At 39.2% G+C, this 24,670-nt stretch overlaps 1 protein-coding gene across 1 annotated transcript in view; it reads left to right on the forward strand.

Annotated features, from left to right (window-relative positions):
• LOC149141953 (uncharacterized) overlaps window positions 1–24,670 on the forward strand; it is a 443,876-nt gene that overhangs the window by 187,094 nt on the left and 232,112 nt on the right. The window contains exon 11 of the mRNA XM_089448017.1: window positions 4,772–4,908. Coding sequence (XP_089304143.1) covers window positions 4,772–4,908 — 137 coding nt within the window. The remainder of the gene's footprint in view (window positions 1–4,771; window positions 4,909–24,670) is intronic.

Raw genomic sequence — 24,670 nt, forward strand, 5'->3', positions numbered from 1 at the left:
TCTGCCTCAGATCTGTCCTTACTGTGCCTCAGATTCATCCTTTATATTGCCTCAGATTCGTCCTTTTCTCTGCCTCAGATCCATCCTTTTTCTTTGTCTCAGATGGTGATCCGAATTGCCTTTGTGGAGGAGGTCAAAGCCTTTATATAGTCTTTTTGGAGGCTGAATGGGTGCCTCTATGAGTTGGGCCAACTTGAACACATGGAGGGCCTGTTGACCACTACGTGTCAACTACCCATAGCAGTACACCCCCTTTTTCTTCGCAAAAGGGATAGCGCTTGATCGACATGTCCATGCCATTCGACAGTCATCGTCGACTTGATCATATTATGTTGTAAACCCAGCCTGCATGTATAAATTGTAAATAATGTTAGCAGATATGAGTCATGTATGTAAATTGCCTAGGTGGACCTAATTTTCTAGTGATAATCTACGTTTCGGAAGGTTTTTTGTCTCACCGATCCATGATCGGCAGAGTTTTCCTTTAGCCTAACCCCAAAGCCGGAATGGATTTTGTCATTAGAATCTTAGGAGAATCCTAGTGTGTTAATCTGCTAGATTATAGTTGTGTCGCAGAACTGGGTGGTTTATGAGGGTCTATGTCAAATGGGTTCTCCCCCTTGAGATGTAAAGTTGTAAAAGTCATGATGTAAAGTGTCTTGAGGGTTAGAAAATGTTTTAATCCCCTCATAAGTCCTAAGTCCTAGGTCCTAGGTGATTTTTCCAAAGGCTAAGTTCGAGGATCCATTTAAAAATAAATTAAAAAAAAAAAAAAAACTGAAAAATAAAAATTAAAAAAAAATAAAAAACTGAAAAATAAAAATTAAAAAAAAATAAAAAATAATAAAATTTATAAAAAAAAATTATTAAAAAAATAAAAATAAAAATAAAAAAATAAAGTAAAAACTTAGAAATAATAAAATAATAATATTTTTGAGTAAATAAATGCAGAATTTCAATTTTTAATGCATTAAAAAATTCGACGGATGAGATTAAGAGATGTCTTGATCCTCATCGACGGTCGAGATCATTTTGACGTGGATCACTTGAACTAGCTGTTGGGAAATTTTCCTTTAAATAGGGTGTTAGGGGTCATTTGAGATGATTCGATCTGTGAGTCTCGTGCTGAAGAAGCTCTCTTGTAAACTTTTTCTGGTGCTAATAAAGAAAGACTTTGGGGTTGAAATCTAGCTGGTGTTACTCTCTGGAAGCGCTGTGAGCTATTTTATTTTCTGCATATTTTAAATTTTTAGCCATTAGTAACAGCTTATTGAAGAGTATTGTTGAGCACAGGTATCTTGTTCACTTGCTAGGGTTTGAATGGTATTAGATTTTCTGAAGTAATGGCAGGTATCTCCATTGATTTTGAGATCTAGTACTGCTTTTTCTCTCTTTATTGAGGTTGAAGTGAGCTGTGCAGGAAACCCTTATTGAAGGAGACCAGTGGGCGTTTGGGGAAGTTCTCGGCTGACCAATCAACTCCCGCAAGCATTCTCTTGCAGAGCCCAGCCAGTTTCGATCCTAAGCTTATCATTTAGTTTGTTTTTTTGAATTGCATGAGAGATTCCTGAAGTTTTACATAGTAAATCTGGACTTTTTTTGATAATATCACTGTTGATTACTGATATATCTAGCTTTTGTAGAGTCACAAAGTTGTAAAATATATATATATATATATATATATATATATATATATATATATATATATATATATTAGGCTGGTTCATGTATTTTTATTTACGTTTTTAGCTTCTGGTTGCTTTTTTTTTTTTTTTTTTTTGATTTCAAGTTGCAGGTGTAGGTTTTCGATTTGTTGGAAGAGGGTTAGCTATCTACCCACTAGGGTTTTCATTATCTGTAGAATTTTTGTTCGAAATTTTTCTTATGTGTTGCTTTGGGTTTGCAACAGGCTCCCATCAATTTTCAATGCATCCTGTACGCTGCCATATCTACAAACAGTCTCTGCATTCAGCAAATCCTCAAATCGCTGCCTTTTCTCCACACATCCAGCGGATCTCTCAGCCATAATCGACCTCTCCTTTTCACAATCTAAACTGCAAATTAAATCTGCAGCTGCTAGCCCAGTCTTCTCGGTCAGGACCACGCATCCCTTCATCTTCCACGCAGATTTAACATTCCATTTGCTGCTGTTGTAGCCTTTGGATATCAGCGTCTATCCTCAGCCATTACTCCACGTATTTCCCTTCTCCTCTCACGCCATCTTTCCCTCGCTGCAATAGCCGCCTCTCCTAAACTTCAATACGCCTTTCAGCTCCACGCACCTGCATTCACACATTGCAAACCCTTCCTTCTGCCATAAAAAAAAAAACTCCTGCCGTCAAACATCGCGGGTCTGATCAACGCAGAAATTATCATGGTTTTACATGGTTGCTAGAAGCTGCGAACCCGCAAACGATATCCATCCGCCATCGAAGAGCATTCTGCTATTGAGCTGTAAGAGATCACGGTTTTCTTTTACGGGCCGGGTAAATTTTTTTTGTGAACTGTTATACGTGAAGTCTTCTCCCTGCCTGCATATGAAGAAATCGTCTTTGGCTTTCAGCGTAACTGCAATTAGATAACTTTAAGCTTTGATTTTTCAGATTATAGTATATGGTCTAGTGTGAGTCGGCTTCTTTTAATTTAATTTGTTTAGGTTTTATAAAAAAAATTAAAATCGATTTTCATTTTTATTTTAGTTTAGATCTTGCATAGTGTTTAGGTTATTTTAATTTTAGATTTAAGTTTAGTCTAAGATTTTAGTATTGAATGGTTAGTTTTAGTATTTAGTTTTATTTTTATCTTGAATCTTTATAAAAATAAAAAATAAAAAAAACATAAAAGGTTCCTTTTTATTAGACTTTAGATTTAGATTAGATTTTAATTTTTGTTTTAGTTTTAGTTTAGATTTTATTTTTTAAGTTTTGTTTTAAAAAAAAAAATCATAAAAATTATAAATCTTTAAAAAAGCATAAGGAAATTGTTTTCTTATAGTTTAGATTTTGATTTAGTTTAGATTTAATATCATTTAGATTTTTTCGATTTAAAGGTTTCGTTTAATTCTAAGTTTTGTTTTATCTGAAAAATATAAAAATATTTTGGAAATATTTTGCCAGATTCGGTCTTGGCTCAGGGGTTTATCACGTTTTATTTTTTCCTGCTGAGATTAAAATTTTGATGTGGAATCAATGTTTATCATTTTTATGTGATTTAGCATGCTTGAATAATCATGAATGTGATATCTGCTTAGCATTTAAAATTACATGGTTGTGTATCGATCTTTATCTTTCGAAGTTTTAAATCGTTGGAGTATTATTTAAGCATTTTCTCGCATCTGATAAAATTTAATCTTTCTTTGAGTTATTTGATGATAAATGGTTGCTCTACATGGTTTACATTTCTGCAACATCTGATAATTAATCGTTTAAACATTAACTCCACAAGGCACTGGTCTATTAATTCAATAAGATCTATCTAGCGTTGGTTTCCTTTCGTGTCTCCCAAACCAATTGATTCACAGTTGGTCATCCATTTTCCTATAGGGTCTACCCCCCTTAGCTGCGAGAGACAGGCTTAAACGGAGAGATCGGGGATCAGGGTGACAGCCCCCAGTCTGAGGGTTGTCGTGACAATCTGTGCGACAACAGGGCTGACTTGATATTTTTAGAGCCAAAAATTCAAGTTTAGAAATTCAAAATTCCCTCTTTTTAAATCCAACATGAAGAACATGTCTTGTATTTTTTATTACATATGCTTGAAGGGCTAAAACATCAAATATGAAGACCGACCATAGCTACAAAATTCAACAATTGGTTGTTATAAGAACCCCTCTTAAGGATAGGACGATTTCAAAGGGTGCATCAATCTTACATGAAATATGGAAATCATATGCCAAATTAGTACCAAAGCAATGCTTGGATTGTTTGTATTAAGAAGGTTGTGTGCTTTCGTTCTTTTTGACCATGAGATTGCCATGCCTTAAGTTCCAAAAATGAACCCCCCCATTGCTGGAATTGTAGTTATATCAGATCTGAGAGAATGAGCTTACTTGGAATGCAATCATCATCTAAAGACAATTAATGAAGGACAAAACAAGTACGAAGAGACAACATAAATCATGCCACACCATTTGTTCTAAAGACAGTCCTCCTTTCTGCCACAGCAAACCTAGCCCCAGCAAATGCACATAGATGTTGCATCTTCAAATCTGGGGACTCCCTTATAATTAGTCACCCATTTATTGCTGGACAGACCAACGAAGGCATCAAATCAGCACCTGTTTAATAATATTACCTTCAGAAAAAGATGTAAATGATTCCAGATCATATTCAAAAAGGTAAGTACTGAGTTCATCATCAATAAGATCTCTGCTATCGGTAAGATCCAACTCCTGATTGGCTACATGTTTGTGACATCTTAGAATCCTTTAGATATCATAAACTTTTTTAAAAGAGTGTTCAGTTTTGTTTCTTTACTTGGAATTATAGTACACTAGAACCAAAGGCTCAGGGGATGCACAAAGAACATGTAGATTTCATCTGATAATAAAATATGAAATAAGAATGGTGGAATCTGTATGAGTAATATTTTCTTTTATATATTTGAAAAATATATTTCTTTTAGATGTGAATGCAATACACAAAAGGAATATAGCTTCACTTCATTATGAAGTTGTTAGATCGTATCATAATATATCTTTTGCAAAGTATTTACTATTAATACAGTGCGAAGATACTTCTTGCTTTTAACTTTTGGCTTTTTGAATGTCAAGGTTGGTACACGATATGGAGAAGTTGTTGGATAGTACAGAGCATTTCGACAATAATAGCGACATAGAATGCATTCCATCATTGGTCTTCCAAAATATTGCTGTTGGTCCAGAGATGTTCATGTCTTCTCTTTCAAGGCGTATGAATTCAGATCTTCAAAACCAAATTTCTTTTGACTATGAAGGCTTAATACTTCATGAAATTTTTAACTTTAAAGTTGATGCAATAATGATCTTGGGTCCTCTTTGATGTCTATGTTATTTAAATAATTAAGACTTCATTTTGAAAATGCATGGTTTAAATTTGTTGCAATGATGATCTTGGGTCCTAAGTTACTAGTCCTTGATTCTTTGAGATGAGTTCATCTTTCTTGACTCTCTAGTTATGTAATCCATGAAAGGCTTGTGATAAGGCTATTTCCTATCCTTCCAAATCAGCATCATGATTGCAAGGTTATCTTGAATAGCTTAGATTCTATAATGAGCTTGCAGAGTTGTAAAAAATGTTGTTTGTAAGTGATTGACAATCTTTGTATATAATTGATAACTCTTCAACCAACCATCCTCCCATTTGTTTTTTTTGTTCCATGTAATAAAGCAACCACCCTCCAGCCTATAGGCAAGGGTAAAACAAGGCTCAAGGTCATTCAACAAGGCTCAAAGCCACTACAACAATATGTTCAAAGTGAGCTCATCATGTCACTTGCGGGAATTGAACCTGAGTGGGTAGGGTACAATCATTCTTCCCAACTGCCTGAGATAAACCCAATTGACAATCATCCTCCTATTTGTTATCTAACAAGTCTCATAAAGAAAACCCTTAGTCAAATATTTTCCCACAAAACAAGGAATTGAACCAATCATCACCTATTAAAGAAGAAAATTCCATGTAAACCTTTTTGCTAAATTCCATTTGTTTCTTGGACCATAAGTCCTTGGATGCTAGTTTCCATTCTTGTCATATCTTCTCAAGTATGCTAGATCCTAAATTTAAAAGCATTGGCATCACCTACTAGATCATATATTTTTAAATGCTACTTTATGCCACCTATTATATCTCAGACTTTCCCTAGAGTAAAAGTCCTAACCTCTGATCCGTAGACTACTGTGGATATTCCACAAGATAGTTCATCACAGTAGATCTGATAAAATATGTTAAAATATGAAATATTTACTATGAGGGTTAATTTTACTTAGATTCCTGGATTTATTAAATAATTGTTTCTGCTTTTGCATGCAATATATGAAATACAAAAAATAGAGAATTGTGAAAAAATTGAATACTCACAAACCACAATGACACAAGATATGCTTTGGGAAACCCTTATAGGAGAAAGTTCACGAGAAGGTGAAACTTCTCTACTCTCTCTTTCTCTGAATGGGAATGGATGCAAGTACAAGGGAGTGAGACCTATGGCCCATGGTTGCTACGGAACACAAATCCTCTATGTTTTCTCTGTCTCTATCCACTCATAGCTACTCTACTACTCTATGCAAAGAAATGCACTTGAACATAATGGAACCCCTTTACCTCCTTATGGCCCTATTATAAGACAACCTGATATCCTACTTGTGGTTAAGTTTGACTCCTTCAACTCTTAAATAGAGTTACAATATTGACCCTTCTAGAGTCTTATTCATCATGTTCACCTGGCTAGCCCCTTCTCCACGAGTAATGGTGCTGACATGGAATCCTCTCGAATCCTGCTGGTCGAGACAAGAAGGTCAACTCTCGGGTGGCATAACTTTTGTATACATATTCCATTTGAGACCTTTCTTGTGTTGTTGGAAAAATATCTAAGTGTCGAGCAACACCAATGGGTTTGGGACAAGCGAGAGTTTTTGGACCCCAAAAGTTTAGGAAATTGCTCAAATTGCCTTAGAAAGGTTTAAAACATGAGTTCGCATTGGGACTTGTTGGTAAAAATGGTCTTGTGACTTGATTTGTCCAATTTTTCCACTTTGAAAGCATCAACATGGATGGAAAATTGTATAATGATCCAATTTGGATCACACCTCCTCATTTTTCCTCTACATTCTCCCTGGAGTTTTCAAAATTGGGGTAGCTATGGGACGAATTTCTCCATAGAAACCCTAAGACCCCAAGTGGAGCCCATCATGCCCCAAAGAGAATTTATATTGATCAAAGGAAATTTAAATGGAGAAAAAGAAATATTAATGTGTTGGGCACTTATCACATCACTGTGGGAAGCAATCATTAAGAAAAGATATTTAATATTATGAGCATTTTTTGAATTTGAGTTTTCCCTCCAATGCTCAAGTTTGCATCACAAGCAAAGGCACCCCACCGATTTATATAATAAAAGATCTCTATGGTTCATTTGGATCATCGCATCATTGAGAGAGAGATGATTTCTATGGTTCGATATTATACTCAGGTTCGATGTTCTTTCTATGACTTGTAGCTTGCATAACTATTTCGGTGGATCGTTATTCTCTGTGGCATGCACTTCTTGTCTCAGTGTCTAGCTCCTAACACACTCACATTTTGTATACATAGTAGTTTGACTCGTATTCATAAAGGGTTCCACACAATGTTGCACGAAGCGGGAGCGAAGCGGAAGCGGAAGCGGGAGCGCGGAAGCGTCATTTTCCAAAAATCTAGGAAGCGAAGCGTCCGCGGAAGCGTCTGCTATATATATATATTTTTTTATATTTTTTTGCATTTATACTCAAAACAAACATCCCAAATACCAAATTAATTGTAGAAGACATGAAAACATGCATATTTTTGCATAAATCAAGATAGATATGGCATCCATGATTCCATTGTAGTTACTAGTATGTACAACAATCATCTATATTCTAGCTATTACAAACATACATCAAATTCTTAAGCATATTATAAAACATAAAACATTTAAGCATATTATAAAACATAAAACATAGAGCATATTATGATTTATCTAGCAAGTGAGCAACTGTCAACATTTGTCATGTCCAAAATTCAAATAATAATGTTTACAAAATATGTCACTTGGTCACCGCCAAGCCAAAAAGGTTCAAAATTCAAATTCACAAGTCTACAAGTCTAATGAGTAATCTATGACAAAAAGTAGTAGATTGTGAATATATCTACTAATCTCTCCTCCTTCCACCACGAATAGAACGTGATGGCGGGCCTCCACGTGGTGGCAATGAAGAAGATGGTCCCTGTGTAAGTCGTGGCACTGAAACTGATGAAGAAGAACCCCCTGCTGTTGGTGTTGAACCATGGAACCTAGGAACCAAGGGACCAGATGGGGGTGGGGGTGGTGGCATATCAACACGGTCATCATCATCCTAGAATCGCTCAAAAAATTCATGCAAAAAAAAAAACACTAGTTAACAAAAAAATTAAAAACATGAATTAGAGAAATGCTTTATAAGGGAAAATTGGAAAATTCATACCACAATGGACATACCTGGATAAGAGCATCCTCTAATTGCTCTAGTCGCAACACTCCATCCTCCAAATTGGGCTCCTCTGGATTCTTGTTCAAAATCAACAAGTCTTTATTAGACTTTGCATCTTCACAGTAATGGGACAACAATCGCAAGTTGTAATGAACATAAACCAAGCTCTCTGCCCGGTCTAAATTCAACCTGTTCCTTTTAACACTGTGGATGAAAGAATAAGAGCTCCAACACCTCTCTGCAGAAGAAGTGTTTACCACCTGTGATAGCACCCGCAATGCCAAACTCTGTAGAAGTGGAGTACCCCCTCCATGCATGTTCCACCACTCAAGAGCAGAAAAAGTCTCTCGATCTTGAATTGCATGCATGCTCCCAAATGGACCAGTGTTGAGCGTATAGTTGCTCACCTGTCTCCGTACCAATGCAGCCTCCTCCTCATCAGGGATTAATTTACTCAATGCAGCCATATATTTTTCGTGAACCTCTCTATCTTGGTGTGGTTTTTTCCTGCTTCCCCCCCCAGGTGCTGGTGTTGAAAGCCATGATGGATGATAGTATTTAGGTGTCAAAACATATGCTAATGCATGCAATGGAATATTTAGCATTTCCCATCGGTTTTGCACCTCTACACGAATATAATTGTACAAGGTGGTATCTCTAGGCTCAACAATGTCTTTAATCTGCCCCAACATGATATCCATTTGCTCATACACCTCCCCAATTACTGGTCGATCTGAATCTGCAAACTTGATCATGTAATAAATTGGTTTGGTGAATTGCAAAACATATTTAACCTGTGACCAAAAGTAACTGTCAAGAACAGTGTCCTTGACTGCATTAGCACCATCTGAGTCAGTGTTAATTTCATCCCATGTTTCAACACACACCAGATTAGTTAAAGCTTGTCTCACCCTCACTAGCCGCCTAAAGGTGAGGTAATAACTAGCAAATCTTGTCTTTGCAATTTTAAGCAATTGCAACTTGGAGTAAGTACCATAGAAGTAGTTTACCCTTGTATGCCCTGTGATGAATTTAATGAGCTGCTTCCCTTTCCTGTAAACCTCAGCAATCCACCCACAATCTTTGTGTTTCACAATATCATGCATCAAAAGGTTCAATGTGTGAACCAGGCACCCAGACCAAAAGATGTGTGGATGAGTACGCTCAATAATTTTTCCTGCTGCCTTACAATTTGCTGCATTATCTGTGATCACTTGAACCACATTATTCGGACCAACATCTTTGATTGATTTCAATAGGAGATCTGCAATGTTTTGTGCAGTTGCACTGATGGAGGAGGAGTCATGACATGCAATAAATACTGCACCACTAGAAGAAACACCAAGAACATTTATCAAATGTTGGTTTCTAATATTTGTCCACCCATCTGATACAATGGATACCCCAGAATCCACCCACTCATGTGTAAAACGTGTCAAAGCTCTTTGAACCTTAGCTTTTTCTCTTTCTAATAACACTGTTCTAGCTTTCTCATAGTTGGGGGCCTTGTATCCTTTTGGGGCTTCATTGATGGCCTTTACCATGTCATGCCAATAGGGAGAGCGAAGCACATTGAATGGTACACCGCAAGCACAAAGAAAACGGACTATCTTTCCATCCACATCATCCCTCCCAGCAACATTAAGGAAATCCCCTATTGTTCTTCTACCTCCAGAGGTTGCAGAAGTACCATGAGGAGATGGGCAACTACCAAATTTAGAGGTTGCACTTGATTCAGAATGAGTTTTTTGTTTCTTGTTTTTTTGTTGTGCAGCCATATCTATTTGGATGTATTTTCTTCTTTCTTCAGTTGAAATGTTTGGGCAAATTTGTACCCCCACAGAACCCTTTTTTTCATCACTGTCCAGCACCCCACAAAGATGCCTCCTCAGACGGGTATATGAACCCGTATATGGTTTTCCTCCATGACAACCATGAGGGCACACAAATTTGTAAGATCCACCACCCTTTCCCCCATCAAGTTTGGTCACATAGTTCCACAAGGGTGTTGATGTACCTTTCCCATCTTGTGCTTCAGTGTCCCCTTCAAGTTCATCCCCTTCCTCTTCAAACCCTTCCTCCTCATCATACATTGGGTCACTACTATTAGGACCAAGTTCATCCCCTTCCTCTTCCCCTCTATTCCTCACCCTTGCCATCATTAAAACCAAGAGTGGAATGATACATAGAAGCCAAAAGAACACCATCTTGGAATATGGATATAGGTGGTGGACAACCTGTAAATAAAGGAGCAAGTAGAAACAATGGGAAAGAGTAGGAGAGGGAGGAGAAAAATACAATTTTTTTTTCAAAAAAACAAGGGAGTTTGGGGTTTGAACTTACCTCTTTAGCTCTTGTAGATGAAGTCCTCCAAGCTCTTGCTCCAAGCTCCTCCTCCTTCTCCTAGCTCCTCCTTCTTCACTCCTCCAAGCTCTCCTCTCTTCTCCTCTCCTTTCCTCTCTTCTCTTCTCCTCTCCTCTCTTCTCTTCTCCAACTCTCATAAACTCAAAGTGAGAAAACGAGGAATGAATGGGAGCTTTATGCTTTTCATTCCTCACCTAAACTCACCCTAACCCACCCCCTCATTGCAAGTTAAGTTAACTTTTAAAAAAAATTTAAGTTTAAAACCGAGCCCGCGCGGAAATTTCCGGAAGCGCTCCGAAGCGCTCGTGAAGCGTGCGCTTCCGGGCCCGAAGCGTGGCGCTTCCGGAGGCCCGAAGCGCCCTCCGAAGCGCGGATCGGGGGCAACGCAACCCAAAAACCAGGAATCGTTTTAAAAATTCGGAATCGCGCTTCATGAAAACTGGAATCGCGCTTCGGCTGGAGGTTCCGGAACGCTTCCGTACGGGACGCGATTCCGGCCTAGGATCCGGGGGGGGGGGCGCTTCCTGCAACTATGGTTCCGCATCTATATGGTGATATCGATCACTACAGTGTTCGCTCTTGATTGCTATGACTTGTTGATAGCATCAACTTATAATTCAATGGTTCGTTGTTCTGTATATTTAAATATGGTTCATATCTGTATCATGGTGGCCCGCATCTATCTATAGCTAGCATAGAGATGGCTTGCACATTGATAATATAACAGTGGTGACTTGTTCATGATTTCAAAGGCTCGTTCTTAATGGATGTAGCATTGTTAGATTTCAGTGGCTCATATTATATGGCATTGCTCCATACACTGTAGTGATTTTGGTTCTATGTACCCAACATTATAGTGGCTTGAGGGTTCTGTGTCATGAAATTTACGCAACATTACATTAAATTAATTTCAGTGGGATTGCTTGATGTGGCTCACACATTCATATAATCTAGATGGCTCACACATTCATCTAATATTTGCATAACACACACTTGTCAACAATGGCACACATTAGTCAACGGTGACATATATATATATTGGTTCGTGACAAATATGATTTTAGGGAAACATACTCTGTCTTGCATAGCTATACTACAATGGCTCACTTGGCTAAAATTTATAGCAAAGATACAATGGCTCGGGATTCTATAGTGACAGCATAGTGATTCAATACAGTGGCTAAAAAATGTGTAACTGTTGTCTTATTTATAGTAACATCGTGGCACCGTTGGGATTGTATGGCACGTAACTATTGGATAGTGGCTCGTGGCTCTCTTTGTATATTGTCTTGGACTTACATACAACATAGTGGCATCATACCGTGGCTCGTAGTGAGAACACTATACTCTGTGACATTATAGTGAGACAGTACCTTGGTGTACATACAACATGAGAACCCTATACTCTACAGTAAGACAATGATAAATACCACGTGAGACAAACATCTATGTGTATGAAAGTGGCTTTGATACTTGACAGTAATCAATGAACTTCGTATGACAGACACCTAATGACCTTGATGTTATGATTCATGATGATGACACTAGACAGTGATATGGCAACAACTCTCTAGAGATCAAATCGTTCAGTTCACGAAAAAAGTTGTGAACTAAGTTGGTTTAGCCCTAGGAGGCCTAATGTGATTAATGTATCTCATTATTATTGTACTTTGTATCTCAACTGAACAACTGATGAATATCTAAAGAAGAAGCATTTGGTTGGGTTTTCCTTGTCTCTGACCTAAATCTTGGTGTCCCTATCAGAGTTGCACAAAGCGCCCCCCCCGATTCCAAGCCCCGAAGCGCGTCTCGTACGGAAGCGCCTAGGAAGCTTTGTCGGAAGCGGCGCTTCCGAATTCGGAAGCGCCGCTTCGGCTTTTTTAGCCGCTTCTTGGAATTTTCGAAGCGCTGGACGGAAGCGCCGCTTCCATGCCTCCGAAGCGCGCTTCCTATGGCGCTTCAGGCCTCAGAAGCGCGGCGCTTCGGAGGAGGAAGCGCACGCTTCACACACGCTTCGGGCAAGCAGGCCGCACGCAAGGGAAAAAGACACTTTTTTTTTTAATTTTTTGCTAAAGTTATGTTAACTTAGCATTAAGGGGGTGGGTTAGGGTGAGGTTAGGGTGAGGTTAAGGTGAGGAATGAAAAGAATAAAGCCCCCATTCATTCCTAATTTTCTCACTTTGAGTTTATGAGAGTTGGAGAAGAGAAGAGAGGAGAGGAGAAGAGAAGAGAGGAAAGGAGAGGAGAAGAGAGGAGAGCTTGGAGGAGTGAAGAAGGAGGAGCTAGGAGAAGGAGGAGGAGCTTGGAGCAAGAGCATGGAGGACTTCATCTACAAGAGCTAAAGAGGTAAGTTCAAACCCCAAACTCCCTTATTTTTTTGACAATTTTTTTGTATTTTTTTCCTCTCTCTCCTACTCTTTCCCATTGTTTCTACTTGCTCCTTTATTTACAGGTTGTCCACCACCTATATCCATATTCCAAGATGGTGTTCTTTTGGCTTCTATGTATCATTCCACTCTTGGTTTTAATGATGGCAAAGGTGAATAGGAATAGAAGGGAAGAAACAGAAGAGGACAGTGGTGATGGTTCCAATATGAGTGACCCAATGTATGATGAGGAGGAAGAGTTTGAAGAGGAAGGGGATGAACCTGAAGGGGACACTGAAACACACGATGGGAAAGCTACATCAACACCCTTGTGGAACTATGTGACCAAACTTGATGGGGGAAAGGGTGGTGGATCTTACAAATTTGTGTGCCCTCATGGTTGTCATGGAGGAAATCCGTATTGTGGTTCATATACCCGTCTGAGGAGGCATCTTTGTGGGGTGCTGGACAGTGATGAAAAAAAGGGTCCTGTGGGGGTACAAATTTGCCCAAACATTTCAACTGAAGAAGAAGAAAATACATCCAAATAGAGATGGCTGCACAACAAAAAAAACAAGAAACAAAAAACTCATTCTGAATCAAGTGCAACCTCTAAATTTGGTAGTTGCTCATCTCCTCATGGTACTTCTGCAAGCTCTTGAGGTAGAAGAACAATAGGGGATTTCCTTAATGTTGTTGGGAGGGATGATGTGGATGGAAAGATAGTCCGTTTTCTTTGTGCTTGCGGTGTACCATTCAATGTGCTTCGCTCTCCATATTGGCATGAAATGGTAAAGGCCATCAATGAAGCCCCAAAAGGATACAAGGCCCCCAACTATGAGAAAGCTAGAACAGTGTTATTAGAAAGAGAAAAAGCTAAGGTTCAAAGAGCTTTGACACGTTTTACAAATGAGTGGGTAGATTCTGGGGTATCCATTGTATCAGATGGGTGGACAAATATTAGAAACCAACATTTGATAAATGTTCTTGGTGTTTCTTCTAGTGGTGCAGTATTTATTGCATGTCATGACTCCTCCTCCATCACTGCATCTGCACAAAACATTGCAGATCTCCTATTGAAATCAATCAAAGATGTTGGTCCGAATAATGTGGTTCAAGTGATCACAGATAATGCAGCAAATTGTAAGGCAGCAGGAAAAATCATTGAGCGTACTCATCCACACATCTTTTGCTCTAGGTGCCTGGTTCACACATTGAACCTTTTGATGCATGATATTGTGAAACACAAAGAATGTGGGTGGATTGCTGAGGTTTACAGGAGAGGGAAGCAGCTCATTAAATTCATCACAGGGCATACAAGGGTAAACTACTTCTATGGCACTTACTCCAAGTTGCAGTTGCTTAAAATTTCAAAGACAAGATTTGCTAGTTATTACCTCACCTTTAGGCGGCTAGTGAAGGTGAGACAAGCTTTAACTAATCTGGTGTGTGCTGATTCATGGGATGAAATTAACACTGACATAGATGGTGCTAATGCAGTCAAGGACACTGTTCTTGACAGTTACTTTTGGGGACAGGTTAAATATGTTTTGCAATTCACCAAACCAATTTATTACATGATCAAGTTTGCAGATTCAGATCGACCAGTAATTGGGGAGGTGTATGAGCAAATGGATAGCATGTTGGGGCAGATTAAAGACATTGTTGAGCCTAGAGATACCACCTTGTACAATTATATTCGTGTAGAGGTGGAAAACCGATGGGAAATGCTAAATGTTCCATTGCATGCATTAGCATATGTTTTGACACCTAAATACTATCATCCATCATGGCTTTCAACACCAACACCTGGGGGGGGAAGCAGGAGAAAACCACACCAAGATCAAGAGGTTCACAAAAAATATATGGCTGCATTGAGTAAATTAATCCCTGATGAGGAGGAGGCTGCATTGGTACGGAGACATGTGAGCAACTATACGTTCAACACTGGTCCATTTGGGAGCATGCATGCAATTAAAGATCGAGAGACTTTTTTTGCTCTTGAGTGGTGGAACATGCATGGAGGGGGTACTCCACTTCTACAGAGTTTGGCATTGCGGGTGCTATCACAGGTGGTAAACACTTCTTCTGCAGAGAGGTGTTGGAGCTCTTATTCTTTCATCCACAGTGTTAAAACGAACAGGTTGAATTTAGACCGGGCAGAGAGCTTGGTTTATGTTATTACAACTTGTGATTGTTGTCCCATTACTGTGAAGATGCAAAGTCTAATAAAGACTTGTTGATTTGGGACAAGAATCCAGAGGAGCTCAATTTGGAGGATGGAGTGTTGCGATTAGAGCAATTAGAGGATGCTCTTATCCAGGTATGTCCATTGTGGTATGAATTTTCCAATTTTCCCTTATAAAGCATTTCTCTAATTCATGTTTTAATTTTTTTGTTAACTAGTGTTTTTTTTGCATGAATTTTTTGAGCGATTCCAGAATGATGATGACCGTGTTGATATGCCACCCCCACCCCCATCTGGTCCCTTGGTTCCTAGGTTCCATGGTTCAACACCAATAGCAGGGGGTTCTTCTTCATCAGTTTCAGTGCCACGACTTCCACAGGCACCATCTTCTTCATTGCCACCACGTGGAGGCCCGCCACCACGTTCTATTCGTGGTGGAAGGAGGAGAGATTAGTAGATATATTCACAATCTACTACTTTTTGTCATAGGTTACTCATTAGACTTGTAGACTTGTGAATTTGAATTTTGAACCTTTTTGGCTTGGCAGTGACCAAGTGACATATTTTGTAAACATTATTATTTGAATTTTGGACATGACAAATGTTGACAGTTGCTCACTTGCTAGATAAATCATAATATGCTCTATGTTTTATGTTTTATAATATGCTTAAATGTTTTATGTTTTATAATATGCTTAAAAATTTGATGTATGTTTGTAATAGCTAGAATATAGATGATTGTTGTACATACTAGTAACTACAATGGAATCATGGATGCCATATCTATCTTGATTTATGCAAAAATATGCATGTTTTCATGTATTCTACACTTAATTTGGTATTTGGGATGTTTGTTTTGAGTATAAATGCAAATATATATATATATATATATATAGCAGATGCTTCCGCGGACGCTTCGCTTCCTAGATTTTTGGAAAATGACGCTTCGGCGTCCCCGCTTCCAAAAAACGCTTCTGCTTCATGCAACATTGGTCCCTATTGTGCATGCTTTTCTTCTGTTGTTCTTTACTGTTCCGCTGCATTTTTGAAGTTGTTGTTCTCTCTACATAATTGCTAATGATGTTATGATCTTATGGGGTGAATCATGAATGTAATGTGTAAATGATGAAAAATTTAAAATGCAATTATCTTTAGCACAAAACAACCTAGCCCTAAAAATTAACATGGTATCAGAGCTGAGTTGAAGAAAAGTAATTGAGATCACCCATGTGAAGACACCAATGGATCAAGTAGATTGAAAGAGATGAAGATGGCAAAGACCTAAAAGAATGCTAGGGTTTGAAGGAAACCCTTGTTCTTACAATAGAGGTTAGGGTTTGTGAGAAACCCTCAAAGTGGCCTTGGATAAGGCCTACATCAATGAAACCCTAGTATGAAACTTCTTGTCATGATCGGTGAGAAGCTCATGATAGATTTAAAGAAACCCTAGGAGAAGGGTATGTTGCAGATTCAATGGTCATCATATACATTGATGGTTGGACTTGGCTGCCGATGAAAGAAGATAAAGGATACATGTGGTACTCATGAGGATACATCTCTTCTGAAGACGACATTGACATATGTTTGATGAACTATGGTGACTCAAGGAGACAAGGTTAAGAGGGAGCTAATAGCTTCCTACGATCCTCATCAAAGATAAGTACTTTTAAGACTTATGTTATTTCTTTATGGCAGTACTCTTGTTTAGATTTATTGTTTTTAGATTACTGTTCATTCTCTGTGCATGAATATTGAAATGCTTCTTTCACTAACTTCTTGAATAAGGATGTGATCAAGGAAAGCAGATCCTGAGGATCATCATGATGTAGAATAATGTAGGAAGTGTAAACCCCAAGAGGGAGCTAGTACATGATAATGATGAAGCGAATTTCATATCTAGAAAAAAAGGACAACAATCTTGCCTCATCATTAGGTACACCTTCATTATGTTTATTGAAAATTGCCATTATTATTCTTGTTTTTGTTCTGGGGTCAACAAGTACATCAGAAGGATGGAAGGACGTAGTCCTCAATATCGAGATTGAGGAGGATGTAGAGCCTTCCCATGATTAAGAGTGGCAATCAACAAGAGCCCAGACTTTGGAGAAAGGATTGTAGTCTCCCAAGTTAATAGCTATGATTGAAGAGGCTTCTTATTTAGAGGGCGCAAATTTTCATATAGCAATAGTATATTTTGAGAAAAGGAGATGCTGAGTGTTGTATGACCTTCATACAAGGGCCTTTCTTAGTGAGAAAGATTTTGCAATGTCTTATGCTTCCGCGATACTAAACTAGGACAAGGAATATGCTGCCAATAGGAGAGGGTTATGATGAGATCATGGCTTCCATTGCTTGATACATTATTATTAGATGTATGAAGAAGCGTACTTGGAGCTACCTCAAGGCTGAGGCATATAAGATGAGATTCATGATTACAGATTGAAGGAGGTCCCATATGGACTTGAGCAAGCCCTCTAGTCATGGCATACTTGGATTGATGGTCATTTGATGTGCACACCAACCTCTCTTCAAGGTTAAAGGTATGTCTTTCATATTTGGTTTTACACGCTAACAATATATTTTTGATAGGATCAGATCATCTCATCAGTTCTAGAGGGAGTTGAGCTGTGTGCCTCGGAAATCGACCCATTAAGAAATGTAGCATTGATGATGAGTGTTAGTTTCTATAGCATCAGATGAGTTCTAGCCACGAAATTTGGTGGAGAGGTTAGAATACATGTGATCTCCAAAACCCTGAAATCGTTTATGGAAATTCCACCTAGAGATGACCTAATTAGATTATTAACCAATTTTCTAATGTTTCCTAAGTCTAAACTTAGGAAAATTGGTTAATTAATCAGAATTAATTAAGTCAAGGTGAGGATAGTCTAGAAACTCACACGGATCGATCTAGAAATGATCTGAGCCATCAATTAAGATTTAATCTTCGCCATTGGAGTCCCAACAAGAAAATATGAGAAGGGATCAATGTGGTGATGGAGAACACACCAGAAGTTCGATTTCCGTGGTAGATCGATTTCCAGAGAGCAGCAATAGTTGTCGGAGAGCCAAAGATCGAAGTAGAGTCAGTGAAGGGTAGAGACAATGATACAGAGGAAGTTCTCCAGATCCGGAGAAGCAGCAGCAAGGGGCCGAGTTATTCCCAGTGAGACAACGCAGTTGCTTCAGAAGAGCAACTTGATTTAGCTGGAGGAAAAATAGTTTTTAGTTCTAGAGGCCGAACAAAGGTTCCAAAGTGTCGGAGAAGAAATATCCTTAGCAAAGACAGGAAAAACAACTTCATTAGAGGCAATTCAAAGGCTAGACGTCATAGGGTCTGCGTAGAGGTTGATGCTGAGGGTCTAGGAGGACGAGTTTCTGAAGGGAAGTTGTGCTGGGGTTGCTTGTGGAAGAAGGGTAATTCCCTTAGATAAATTTTCCTATATTTTCTTGTTGTTTGGATTGCTAGTTGGGCATCCATAGATTGTACTCATAATTCATTGCTGCATAATGATAAAAAGCCCTCAACTGTTGCACTGGTTTTCCCACATTGGGTTTTTTCCAAGAACTTTTGTTCAAAAATAAGCGTGTCATTTTTATTATGTGTGTGCTAGTATTTTCTCAGTTTCCAGTGCTATTTATTTCCGCAGTTTTATTTGTGAAGGTTGCAGTGTGATTAATTTGGTATTTGTCGTAGGAAATAAATTGTTAAATTAATTAACAATTAGAAGAATTAATTCCAGTTGCTGCAATAGAATTTCAGTTTTGAAATTTTCATAATGAGGACTTTTTTGTTAAGAGAAGTATGTTGTCATAGACTTAGCATGATGGATTATACTGAAGCAGTTGAGAGAGACTCTTCAGATTTAGATTTGAAGGATCTTATGATGAGCCGACAAACTAATGGATACTTGTTTTACATCGTATACTCTTAGCCATATAGAACTTGAATATGTATTGGGATATCCACATGAAATGATTAATCTTAGACCGAGATACACTACTGGACTTCATGAATACACCAATGCTGACTGAGACTAAACATGTTGTTGACAGGAAGAGCACATCTAAGTGCTGCTATAGCTTGAGGTTTGCCATGATTTTTTGGATGAACCGGAAACAAAAGTTTGATGATTTGAGTGTGGCTAAGGCAGAGCAAATTGTTGCAAGCATGACTAACTGCGAGGTAGTGTGATTGAGAAAGCTCCTTGGAGAGCTGACTGAGCATGTGTTGGACATGATTATGATATACTGCGATGATATGAATGGGATCTGTCTTTCACAAAATCTCATGTTTTATGATTGGTTCAAGCATAATGATATCAAATATCACTATGGTGTAGAGGGAGCAGTGAGACTTCGATATTGATTTGTTGTGGAATTGAAGCAGTAAGGCTTCAACAGATGAGCTAGTTGCTGACATTCTCACCAAGCCTTTGTTGAAAGGGAAGTTCTTTGTCTTCATAGAGTAGCTTGGACTGATAGATGTGACCCTCCTGGGTAAGGGTCTTGACTGATTGAGGACACTGAGCTATGCTCTTCCCCCTTGTTTGAGTTCCCAGGGAGAGGAATTGAGTTGAAGCGCCCTTAGGGTTAAGGGAACTTTGGACAATAGGATAGGGTGTGATCCTTATCCCTTGTGGTAAGTGTATCTCGCCTATTGCCACTGTAGGGTGCGTGTGTGATCTTTGTCACTTGTGACAAGTGGGTATCTCCCCCTACCATCAAGTCTTGGACTTGACAGAGTATACTCCAGTATGCATCCTACCCACAAGCCAATGGGTGAGGATACTTGAGATAGGGTGTGATCCTTACTATTATCACCCCAAGAAACTCTCCTAGGTTGTATCTCAGAGATGCTTGGGAAAATTACAAACTCAACAAAAATGTTGGAAATAAGTGGATGAGTGGAAGGAATGATGCATATTCAAGCCAGATAACCACTTCTACTATGCTTAACCCCAGACATGGGTGAACACCCCCAGACTACAAAGCTTTAGACCACCAATTACTCACAATTTGAGGATTAAGTGAACATGGAGAATACTGACCACACCAGCAAATGCACAAGACCATGTGATGGCCGGCTACAACCAGTAAAGAGGTTTGCAAATCTATTTCCTAATGCACAGACAGGATGACAACTTTCTGGCATTAAAATAACAGAAACTTGCATACACATTCAATGATACATACTATATTTTAACACAGAGGTGGGATGACAACCCCTCTAATGCTAAACATCAAGAGCACATGAAAAATGCATAACAGGCACAACCTAGAACAAAGAAGAAGTGGAAAGTGAGAAATTAATAGCAAAAGAAGCTTGTATTAACTGAAAATGAAGACCAAATGCTGTAGGTATCACAGTAGTTACAGTCTCCAGAAGTTGAACTTTACATCAAAACAACAACCATCAACCTTCATTACATCTCTTTTTTGGGTATATATAGAGGTTGATTACAAAATGCTTTGCTATCCTACGCGTGGAGTCATAACTGACCACCAACCACATTAACTATTTAATACGGATCTCTGATATAATCTGTTGCTTCAATAGGTGAATTTGACATTCTCTGGTACTTTGTTGTACTCCTCGAGCAGGTGGAGTGTTGTAAGAATAAATTTCCATAACTGCTGAAGGCGTTGAATTGCTCGAGGATTGTCCTTTCTTTCTTAGCCATGCTGCTCTTTGGACGCGGTTGCTGAGGAGTAATGGCGCAGGGTACCAGATTCTTGCCTTCTTCTTCCTTCGGAAACATGGTACAGGTCGGGGGCCCAAGGACTGCATGGCAGATGCATGGGCGCGACGGGAGACAACATCAGCCTTAGATCAAACAATCGAACGGCGGAGATCTTCCGGCGGGAGGTATCGGACAGGAACAGGAGGCGAACAGATGAGGGCCGTTGGATCGCAGGCGGGCAGATCCAACGGTGATCGAGGGTGGGAACTGCGCGGATGATAACGAGCGGGGGAACGAGCGGGACGGCGGTAAGTGGTTTCCCCGCACCGCTTATGGAGGAGGGCGGTAAACGTACGCGGGGGGCGCGATCACAATGAGCGCTCGACATGTGGCGGATGGGACGTGTCGAAAACCGCCAATATCGCGAGTTAACGCGCGGGCAAGTTTTGTTAGCAGGAGGTGCGACTGCCGTTGGATTGTGGCGACAAACGATCTGACGACAGGGAAATGAACGAGGTTTAGCGCGAGGGAAAAGGCTGTGGTAGCGGGAAAAGTCAATGAGCGCGTGCAGTCATATGAATACGGTTACATGATGGTATGAACTCAGCGCCCGGGAGCTAAAGAATATGGTTTATGTCGGGATTTTGGAAGAAAACAGGGGTAACGGGGGTTATGGGAGTGAAGGAAAAAAAATGAAGGAAGAGGAAGAAAACGGACTGCTGCAGGCTCCCTGCTTGCTAAAAACACACGGCCAGACCTGTCTTCAATCCACCAAAGACTTTATCTTATAGCAGATGAGATCCTCCCTGTGAGGTCTCAAGAACTTGCAGATCAATGCTTTCTTGATGGAAAACAAATTAGCAAAATTCCTAGTGTTCCATTGGGCATGGAGTCTACTAAAACTGATAAAACAAAATATTTACAATTTTAAGGCCAAAAGACCTTAAATCACATAAGCTTTTAGAAAACGCTCATTAACCGGGCCATCAAAAACTGCTTCTTCCTCCATACTTTTCAGCATGAAGGTATTGTTCCCTTGAATCTGAGAAATGATGAAAGGCCCTGTCCAGAAAGCATCAAACTTTCCATGATTTCCTTTCTTCTCTTTCAATGCATCCCACTTTAGCACCAAGTCTCCAACCTGAAAATTGTCTGATTTTGTCCTTTTGTCAAAAGCTTCCTTGATCTTTTTCTGATGTACTGTAGCCCTTTCAACTAGCTGTTCTCTGATTTGATGTACCTCTGCCAAATCAGTGATCCTTCGTGCTATGTCTTCTTCCTCATTCTGTTCTTTTTGAAGGAATTTTGCCACCGGGAGATTTAACTGAATTGGAAACACAACTTCAGTGCCATACACCAGCTTGAAAGGAGAATTCCCTGTGGATCTTTTAATGGTCACTCTGTCAGCCCACAATGCATACTTGAGCTTAGAATCCCAATTCTTTTTGTTGTCCTCTAACAGTTTTTTGATTATCCTTATCAAGCTTTTATTAGAGGACTCTGCTAGACCATTACCTTGAGGATAATATGAGGTGGAATGAACCAGTTTAATACCCATTGAATCACACATATCCACCAATTCTTTTGCCCTGAAGGCTGCTGCATTGTCTGTGACTAATTTATTTGGACAACCAAATCTGGTGAAGATATTTTTTGTCAAAAACTTCATTACCACATTATGATCAACCTTTCTGGTAGGGATTGCTTCAATTCACTTAGTAAATAATCAGTGGCTACTAATATCCATCTGTGCTGGCCACTGGAATGTGGATTGATTTCTCCAATGAAATCCAAAACCCACTGCTGAAAAGGTCCTTTTGCATGTATTGGTTTTAAGGGCAGGGACTTCAACTGCTCCTTTCCTTCAAATCTTTGGCACCTGTCACAAGATTTAACAAATGAAAATACATCAGACAATAAAGTGGGCCAATAGTACCCAGCTCTGAGGATCTTGTGGGCTGTAGTCTTCCAATAATGGTGTCCTCCACATATGCTGGAATGAAACTGCTGCATAACTTCCATTGACTGTTCTTTGTCCAGACACCTCAAAAGCACTCCAAATGGATCCCTCCAGTAGAGCAGATTTTCATTAATGCAATATTTAGCTGCCCTAAGCTTTACAGTTTTGGCTTGGCTTATGCTTGAGCCTGGAGAAGTTTCTAGCTTGAGTAGGAATTTAACTATTGCAGAATACCAATCACAAGAAGCTAGATTTTCGGCCACCGACTACTTTATCTCTGGTTCAGCTACTTCCTCTTCTTTTGTTTGACCATTTTCTGCAATTGTGCCCATGAAATGTATGTCCACTGTTCTGCAATTTTCTTCAGCTAACAACTTGTCAAGACCCTGACCTCTGATCAGTTTAGTGGGCTTCAATTCTATATTAAACTCAATCAACTTTGCAATCCATTTAGCCCTTCTTCCAGTAGCATCAGGTTGTGTTAAGACATCTTTTATTGCAGCAGAGGGTACATATGCAATTATCTTGGAATGCAGAATGTAAACTCTAAAAGCTTTCAAGGATTTGATAAGAGCATATGTTTTATTTTCAATAATGTCATACCTCAGTTCAGCATCCCTTAATGTCTCGCTGAAAATGCCACTGGATGTTCTAAACCTTCTTCATTTGCTTGCAATAACACTACTGCAATGGTGTCTTCAGAGGCAAATGAAAATATATGGAACTCCTTGCTGTAATCTGGACTGCTTAGAGTGGGAGCTTTCATAATGGCTTTTTTAACAGACTCAAATGATTTTCTTGCTGCACTAGTCCATCTAACCTCTAACCCCTTCTTCAACATGGAGGTAATATGTTTCATCAGTTCTGCAAAATTTGGTATAAACCTCTTCACAAAATTAATTTTGCCCAAAAAGGACTGAATATCCTTCTTTGATCTCGGGACAGACAAAGTCTGTATTGCTCTTACTCTTTCTGGGTCAATTCGGACACCTGTAGTAGAAACAATATGTCCTAACAGCTTGTCTTCTTCTAAAGCATATTGTGATTTTTTGGGATTGACTGAAATCCCAAACCTCTTGCACTTCAGGAACACTCTTTTCAAACGCTGCAAATGATCTTGATGGCCGCTGGAGTATACTGTTATGTCATCAAGGTAGATAAGGACGAATTTATCCTTCTCTTCCACAAATGTTATATCCATAGCTCTCTGAAAGGTGGCTCTAGCATTCATCAACCCAAAAGGCATCTTGGCATACATAAAAGTGCCCCAAGGAGTGGTGAATGCAGTCTTGTTTTGGTCATCTGGATGCACAGCAATTTGATTAAACCCTAAAAATCCATCCAAGAAAGACATTACTTTGGCCCCTGAGACCCTCTGCAGCAAATGCTCCATCTTGGGTAGAGGGTAATTGTCTTTCTTTGAGCATTTGTTTAAGTTTCTGAAATCAACACACAGTCTGATTTCTCCACTTTTCTTCCTCACTACCACCAAATTGGCTACCCATTTTGAATATCTGAGAGGGACTATGATCTTGGCAGCCAACAACTTTTTAATTTCTTTTTCAATCATAGGGAGGAGCATAGGATTTATTGGTCTCAGCTTCTGCTTGAAAGGTATAGTGTCTTTCTCTAGAGGGATTTTATGTTGAATAATCTTTTTATCATAGGTTTTCAGATCACTATACTCCCAGGAAAACACATCAACAAATTGCTTCATTAATTTGCAGTACTCAGAACTTTGGTCAGCAGACAGATGGGAAGACAGATTTACGTATCTGGGCTGACCTGGACTCCCTATGTCATGCTTACAGACTGCAAATTGGTCTTCTTTCTGGGCAGCCTTGTAAGGCACATCATTTTGGTCAAACAGTCTTTCTAGAGGAATTAAACCCTTAGGTATATGATTGCTGGGAAGCTGGACAA

The sequence above is a fragment of the Pinus tabuliformis genome, chromosome X (assembly GCF_031772625.1).
Source record: "Pinus tabuliformis cultivar Carrire ecotype Pingquan chromosome X, CPIR1, whole genome shotgun sequence".
Taxonomy (NCBI): Eukaryota; Viridiplantae; Streptophyta; class Pinopsida; order Pinales; family Pinaceae; genus Pinus; species Pinus tabuliformis.